At 34.9% G+C, this 7,937-nt stretch overlaps 1 protein-coding gene across 4 annotated transcripts; it reads right to left on the bottom strand.

The window, feature by feature from the left end:
• Positions 1–713: 713 nt before the first annotated feature.
• LOC142349803 (sperm axonemal maintenance protein CFAP97D1-like) lies at positions 714–6,699 on the bottom strand. Of its 4 annotated transcripts, none has more exons than XM_075401580.1 (6): positions 6,544–6,699; positions 6,254–6,334; positions 5,711–5,832; positions 4,971–5,219; positions 1,469–1,652; positions 714–1,082 (listed from the first exon to the last, which is right to left on the bottom strand). In XM_075401580.1, the coding sequence occupies exons 1-6, from the start codon at positions 6,655–6,657 to the stop codon at positions 963–965; spliced, it is 870 nt and encodes a 289-aa protein (XP_075257695.1). In that variant the 5' UTR covers positions 6,658–6,699; the 3' UTR covers positions 714–962. The 4 variants fall into 4 exon arrangements, with proteins under 4 accessions (XP_075257695.1, XP_075257696.1, XP_075257697.1 ...); XM_075401581.1 differs by having other exon boundaries at positions 714–1,064; XM_075401582.1 differs by lacking the exon at positions 4,971–5,219 and adding an exon at positions 2,289–2,318.
• Between the last annotated feature and the right edge of the window lie 1,238 nt (positions 6,700–7,937).

Below are 7,937 nucleotides of genomic sequence, written 5' to 3'. Positions count from 1 at the left end.
GAAAAATTCAACATTTATTGTTTGCTCACATTGTCCTTGACAAAATTGTAAGATAATTAACTGAAAGCTAAAATAAACAAATAAACGTAAAATGCACTGGCGTATGCTTCACAAAAAGTGTCAATAATAAAAATCTTATCGTTCATATAACCTCGAGTAAGAGCACATGGAAAGATCAGAAAAAAGTTTATTCATTTGTTTCTAATTTTCCATTGAGCAACAGCTCCACAACCATTTAAATAATTGCAACCCCGTGCGCTCCACTGAGTCAACTGGTTCACACTGAAAGTTTTAGTATGCACTCTTATTTTAAGTTTTCATTTGCAGCTCCATCTTGTTTGCAAAGTATGCGTAATTCAACAGTCATAACGCAAAACAAAGTCAATTGATCGTCTTGGACATTTCAAAAAGAGCTCGTTTTAAAATATATTTTTATAAGCTCAAATCCTGCCCGTAAGAATTTAGGAATGCAGAGTTTCTATCATGTAAGGCCTCAAAAGATCTCCACTGATAAAATACCGATGAGCAATATTTTTAAGATTAAACATAACAAAAATTCCCGAATCGTTGGGGGGGGGGGGGTGTTGGTGGGTATGTCTATTCTTTTTTGAAGGCAACTGGGACTTAGGAGAAAATTTCCAATATTTCTTATTTTTGGAACAAAATGCCTGAACAATTTCTGTTATTCATGGGAGTATATCATAAAAACAAACTTTCTCCCCAAAATTGATTCTAACTTTCAACTCAACTATTTATAAAAACACATTAAACATATGTACAACTGAAATGTACAAATTATGCACTCGTTCGAACTCAAACTACTCATTGTTAAAATAAGTTTATAACAATAGCATGGTTTCAAAAGTAGCATAACTATTTTCATTATTACTGTTGCTGGGTAATGAATCGCATTCTTGGTTATCTCTCATTGGCTTTTTGTGACAAGATTAGGTAGTTGGATTCTAATCGGCTTTCTGTTGTTCTAATTCCTGCCCATTCGATTCTTTTTTAGCCCGGCCTTCACCTTGTTCGTCGCCATCGTCTTCGCCTTCTGTCTTTTTGGTCTGGAATAACAATTCGATCTAAATATTAGTAAAAAAAAGCAAGTTTTGAAGGATCACATCCGACGCTTTTTAACCCTTTTCCTTCGTCCGGTTAATAAACATTTCGACATTTTGGCAGTGCAGCCAGGCACTTTGGAACCATTTTCTTCGCTCCTCACCCCATATCCACGCCTCCAATTATGACCCCAATTGTTATTGATATTTTAAACCTATAAAATGGTACATATAAATATGTGAGAAAACATTAAAAATTAAATATTTTAAATACATATTCATATCAGGCGATTATACGTTACGACAGCGCATGCATGCGTGGGTTGGGTATATATAACATATGACCACTAAATAGATTGGGTTCAAAAATTTCACATTTTTCAGAGGACTGAGGGCTAAAAATGACAGACCTTCCGGGTAACGGGTTGAAAGCGAGAGAGTTGGGCCATATAGTACTCTTCCTTCTTCCATTTTGGTTCCCAATTGGTTCGACTGTAGTCACTCTTAGTCTTTCTAGCCATGATCTGACTCAAAATGCGCTTGTTCTCTTGGGTGATGCGAAGCAACTCTCGTTGTCTCCGCTCAATTGAGAGGCTGAAACCATGATTACCACTATCAAGAAAGAAAGGGAAAAATTAAACTAGCTCCTTAGTTAGACATCTCTTCATGGAACCTTAGTTAATCGCAAAACTCTCATCAATTCAAATCATGAACAGATCAAATTGTCATTTGGAAACATCTTGAAACTGGAACCCACACAATCGGGTTTTCAATGTTGCAGTAACAAAAAATAACATATAGTTGTATGATAGAGAAACAAACAAAATCGCTCAAATACATCAACACACAAGTCATGAAAACAATGATCTTTAAATTGCAAGAACTTTTGGCGAATAACAAGACTTTGTAACAGAATTATTGCTCAATGAACAAAGCAAGGAACAAAAATTGATATTATTCTAGATATTAAAAAATATCAACAAAATGATGAATTTATTGGGTGTCTTTATTTTTTCATTAAAAGATACAAATTTCACAAGATAATGAAAGGTTAAACACTTACATGTCAATCTATATCAATCAAACATCAGTATCAATTCAAAATTTAGATTGTAAAAAGAATACATATTTAACTCTTCAATATGAGACGAAAAAGTAGGAGACACTAAACGAAAAATATTAGATCAGAGAAAGAAAGAAACTGGTAGAAATGAACAGATTATTAATCACTTGTGTCTAGTCTGTAAAGTTTGGTCGAATCTGTTCAAAATCAAATATTAAATAACGAGAGAAATCGGTTATCTGCGTTCCAACATTATGTTCCAACCTGTCAAATATCAAACAGTTTTAAAAATTTAAAAACGAAAAACTACTTTATCTTCCTCAAATATGTATTTCACCATAGTACAAACTTAATAGAACCAGAGCTGTGACAAAATTTGCTTGTTTTTTTTTACTTCGAAGCTCTATTTTTTACAATTCCACGTTCTAAAATCATTACCTCATCAGTATATTTGAACACATATATAACAAAACTTGATATTGGTGAAATTGATTGGTTAGCGTATGTAAACACAGGTGCAAGTAAGCAAAAAAGTAGCTTTATTCGAAAATTGAGAAAACTGATGATACGGCTATCATTCATTCCACTAGTAAAACAAAGAAGGAGGCTCGGTAATGTGCATTCGAACATAATGTTCCGACCGCGTTCATCCGCATTTTTGACTTAATTGTCTAACAAATGAGCAAAAGATAGGAAACTATCAAAAACTCACATACTGTTCGAAAAACAGTTGGCGTATGAGTAAAAAGATATTGTTATAAACACAAGCCACCAAAATAAATGAATAATGATGCAATAGGGGAGCAATGAACTCTGCCAAAAATGAGCTTAGAGCAAACAACAACAAATATATAAAATAACAACAACATTAAAGATTATTATTTACCGCCGAAATGAAATATATATTGCTCAAAACATAGAAACAGTGGCCGGCCAAAAAGCGTCAGACAAACTCCAAGTAAACAAATTAACATGTACTTCACAAAAAAGTAGATGGGACTTGTCTTTAATAAGACTAGTTAACAGGTCGACAAACAGAACAAAAACGGGCAACGATCAAAATTTATTCAAATTTACATAAAGCCAATTGAAGTTCTGGTTAAACAGACAGCGGTCCAATACAACAAAGATCTTTTGAAAAGTAAAAATTAACGGTGAAACCAATACTAGCCTGGCTATCTCTGCGCGTTATTAACACATTGTACTTGCTCCAAATCTTAACGCAAAACATATTTTGGCAACAAATCTCAGTTTATTAAAAAAGTAAAGGTGTATTTTCGACAACATCCAATTAAATCAGCGAAAAGCCGGCAAAATATTTATTCGTGAACACTCTCATAGGACGTGAATTTAAAAATAGCTTCAATCTGAGTTTACGATATATTTGTTATCAGTTTTGAGGTCTGAAATTTCGACAAATTTGAACAAAGTGGGCTGCAGAAGCTTATTTAATGCTACTATTCATTGGAACAATGCTGAACTTTCAACAATCTAGCCACATGTTTAGCCAAAAGGTCAAATTACAGTTCAGAAACCTCCTTTATCTTTAAAAGCAAAACCAAACCAATAAAACTTCATCGTTAATAATATTAATATATTTCAGCGAAAACCTTGACAACTGGAGCAAAAAACAGTCAAATGATCCGAATATTTTAAACAACGATAACTCCTCGGATGAAGTTAGGTTCAACAAATATTTTTAATTTAATATTTAACGCCTGGGATGTCTAATGATACCCGTCACAACTCATTACGATGAATATAAAGATCCACCAAAATTGATTGAACAAAACACCCAGTTGAGCATCCCACTAATGTGGAATCAGAACAAAAATAGAGCAGATTCGTTGGACAATTTAGCGTTTGATCTAAGAAATAAAACTACATTCTAGTCCAGGGCGACAAACAATATTCGCAACAGTTCCATTTATGTACTACAGAATAAAACACACACGCAAAAAGAATTAGCCCAAGTTGACGAAAAAGTAGCAAACTAACAATCTAGCGCAAAAAGCCGATGGTTCGATTTTCAAATTTCCAATTTCCATTTTTTGCGCGCAGTACATAGAAAAAGTTTGAAAACTTGAGAGGACAAACTACATGATTAATTTTTCTTCAACTTCCAGTACAAAACTCTCTGAAAAGCTCATTCAACTTCTAAAATTTAGACAAAAATCCTTGGATTAATTTTTTCTGTGTTACACACTGTATGAAAAGAAGAACATAAATTGAAACTTTCATCAGTTCGACAAAAATACACAGCTTGATGTGTTTTGTAAGGTCAGATGGTATATCCATCGACAATTTGAAAATATATATTTGTAAGAGCCCTATCATCAATTCAGGGTACCATGACACTCAACATCCTATAAAATTTAAGTCCTAAAATTGTCAGATAGAATTTAGCAAATCTGTTGTTTAGTTCAACAACTCAAGTGTATTTAAAAAAACATACAATGAAAAAGCGGGAAAACTAAAAAAGCCGAACAAACCTAAAAAAAACACAATGAAAAAGCCAAAAAACTTGAAGCCGTATTTTTCTCCTCAAAAAACAAAAATTTCAAAATTTCTATTTAAGAATCAATTCAGTTTTCCATGATCTGTCAAAGAATACTATTTTTGATTTTCTATGCCAAAGATGACAGTTGGCGAAAAGTTGCCCAGTCAAAAAAACCAGGCAGACATTATGTTTCTAACCTCCATTTTATGGAGGGTTGCAACAAAAAAGTGACTGAACATGTTGCACAAATTAGAAAACAGGTGATAAATCATTAATTGGAGAAGTGATCCACACAATGAATTTCACGCAAAGCTTCCACCGCAAGAAACCGCTGCAAACATGATAAAACCTGTGTGAACATTTTTGACTCATTGCATTGCTATGATTCAGCGGAAGTTTCCATCCAAAATGCTTATAAACAGTTGTTGGAGTGCAGCTGCTTATTTTAACGCCGTAGCCGTAAGCGCTGCATGGCCTAGACAACTGGTGTTTCAAGTCATCTAAATGTTCATCGGATAAATCTGGTTGAATTCGCCTAGCGAGGAAAATTCTTGGAGTATTCGAGCTGTACACTCGAAGTTGATTCGGGTAGTTGATGCTGTTTAGAACAATCACATATTATTGCGTGTACATAGAGGAAGATAATTATGAGATCTTATCCGTTTATGCGCCCCCCCCACCGGGGGGGGGGGGGGGGGGTAAGAATTATATGTTAACTAAGATGGGTGGCTGAAACAGAATAGATCCAACAATTAATAAACTGCGCACCTTTTCCGTTTGTGCCCCCCCCTCCCCCAGCTCAGTGGGTGCATATTATTTGCAACCCTCAGACGCACGTGCCATATTTATATATGATTTGCTATGTAATGACGCGTGCTCTCTCACTGGTGGTGCATAACGTAATGAGGTGGGGCACAAACGGGAAATATGCTAATTATGATTTACGTTGTCTAATTTTAAGTGCACGCATCTAGAGTCATTTTGTGTACAAATGATTAATGTTTTCTCCCTATGGGAATGCATTATGTTATTTTATCGTGATTGAGTTAATATTTAAAGTGTTCAATCGGAAAAAAGTGATACACTAACCTTTTCATTTCTCGGTCCATATTGTTATTGTCAATACTTCCCGTGGTCCGCATTATTTTGGCAATTCTTTCTAGCAAAAGTCGATTATCTCTCTCTATGGTTGCCAGCCTCTCCTCTTCAATCTAAGGTCAAACTTTAAGATCTACACCCCTTCTCAGTGAGTGGAAGTGGTCTGTAATTGAATACAGCATTCAAGCCCCAAAACTTCAACAACTGGAAGCGTTGGACTATAATTTGAATCGAACTTTTAAGGCCTAAAACGGGTTTTAAAGGGCCTCGCTGTTGTTGCACATCATTAGCAGATTATCAAGTTTCAAATCTAGAACTCAAAAAATCTATCACTCCATATTCGTTGGTAAATTAAAAGATCCTATCAAATCAGGACTCTGCAGAACTGGTGCAAAATCATCTAAGCGCTTTAGGAGTGAGAAAACAAGCAGCAAATGAAAGACAGGAAACAGAGTCAAACATTAGGAACAATTCCAGTAAAGAATCTTAACATATCAACTCCTATTGATACATAAAAACCTTTAAGTGGTTCACCTGAAGTTTCTTTAATTTCAAGTGTTGATGGATGTAAACACGAGGCTGCTTTGTGTCCAGAACGGTGGACGCCGAGTCAACCTAAAGAACGTAAAGAACGCAATGTTATCTACACTGGCCGTAAATTTATAGCATCTGTGGACTACTGTAAGAATGATAAATTTTGAAAAGTTAACATAAATCATGCCATCGATCTCCTTATAGACTGAAACAACTAATATATTAAAAATGAAGTTTAAATTGAATTCAATGGGCTATCAAAATTTAATTGCTTAAATTGTCAAACTGACCGCCTTCCTGTGCTTTTTGAAGGTTGATTTGTCCAAAGACTCCTGAATCTTTTTGTTCTGGCATGGAAACAAAGGCTCGTATGACTTGAAATCTTCGCTTTCAACTGTTGTCATGATGAATAAATAATGAAACCTTCCGTCAAACAAAAAGTCAATACGCAATCTTTTTCTCTGCCGTCATGACAGTTAGCGAAAATTCTACTATGACGAATTTTTCAGAAAAATTGAAACGAAAATTATGCATAATCACAGCAAAGCCGTAAGTAAAGGACACCTGGAACATTTCGAGATAAAGATCAACAATACTTTTTTAACAAAACACAAACAGGCTTCTTGCTGTTTTGACCTAAATAGCAGACAAAATATAGCTGAAAGCAGAGAAAAGCAAGTGCGTAAACTCGATATTGAACAATTGAACGAAAGAATGAAAATGTTCAAAATCCACACGACAGCAACACAATTTGCATATGGTATGACGAATTCGCCAAGGTCATTCATGAATCGACAACCGTTCTGCCTGAAAAAATCACCAAAATGGTTAGAAAGAACTGTACTTATTGCATTAGAAGCTGAAAGCTGGGCACAGACAGAGGCACGAAGCAGGTTCTCATTATTTTAAAACGAAAAGAGCCTTTAAGAAACAGCCGGAAACACAAAATGATGCTTGAAATAGATCGGGAAAGCTTCCTAATCAGAAAAGCGGAGTCGGGAACATTGGAAAAATCTGGAAAAAAAGTTTTAACAAAAGTATCCGGAATTAAAATTCCAACTTGGGTATCAAACTTCCGAGGTCTAAAAGCTGAGAGCGAAATTTCGGATCGGATGAACTTTTATACTAGCAAACCCTAGGAAACCAGGGTTATTGTTTTTCAAACTGGAAAGGAGCCAAAAAACACTGGAAGAAATTACTGAGGAAGCTTCGAACTTAAAATATTTAGAGTAGCGGGACCAGAAGGAATAACGAACAATCTTATTAAATCAGGTTTTCAGCAAGTGCAAAGATACGTATTCCGTTTATTCAACCTCTGCTTTCCGGAGCATAACGTATCCCGAATTTGGAAGTTATCATTTATTATATCACTTTCTAAGCGCAAAGGGAGCAAAACCGAACCAAGTTCCTACAGAGTCAATAGCCCGTTATGTTGCACATAAATTTTCTCCAATTGTAAGTGAGATCTGTTATTAAGTTCAATATTCATGCTTTTCTTTCTTCGGTTTAGTTTTCTACAATAAGTTTGATAAGTTTGATCTTATGACAATAAGATCTTATAGAAAATGCCATTTACAAGAAAGTCTGAATAATTTGAACACGAACTGTAGCAGGAACTATTTGAAAATCAATGAAAAAAAGACAAAAGGCATAAAATTCAGAAGAGTTGACCGTTTAGCTGTCG

Source organism: Convolutriloba macropyga, chromosome 11 (assembly GCF_964194025.1).
Source record: "Convolutriloba macropyga chromosome 11, txConMacr16.3, whole genome shotgun sequence".
Taxonomy (NCBI): domain Eukaryota; kingdom Metazoa; phylum Xenacoelomorpha; order Acoela; family Convolutidae; genus Convolutriloba; species Convolutriloba macropyga.
The sequence above is the reverse complement of the archived record's forward strand: the minus strand, read 5'-3'. Positions and strand labels throughout refer to the sequence as shown.

Excerpts from the sequence above, each read along its gene's own strand:
- LOC142349803 (XM_075401580.1), bottom strand. The coding sequence starts at position 6,657 with ATGACAACAGTTGAAAGCGAAGATTTCAAGTCATACGAGCCTTTGTTT. Across the intron at positions 1,653-4,970 it reads AGTCAAAAATGTTCACACAG|CCTCTCAATTGAGCGGAGAC; the intron begins GTTTTATCATGT and ends TCATGGTTTCAG. Across the intron at positions 1,083-1,468 it reads TTCAACCCGTTACCCGGAAG|ATCGAATTGTTATTCCAGAC; the intron begins GTCTGTCATTTT and ends ACTAATATTTAG.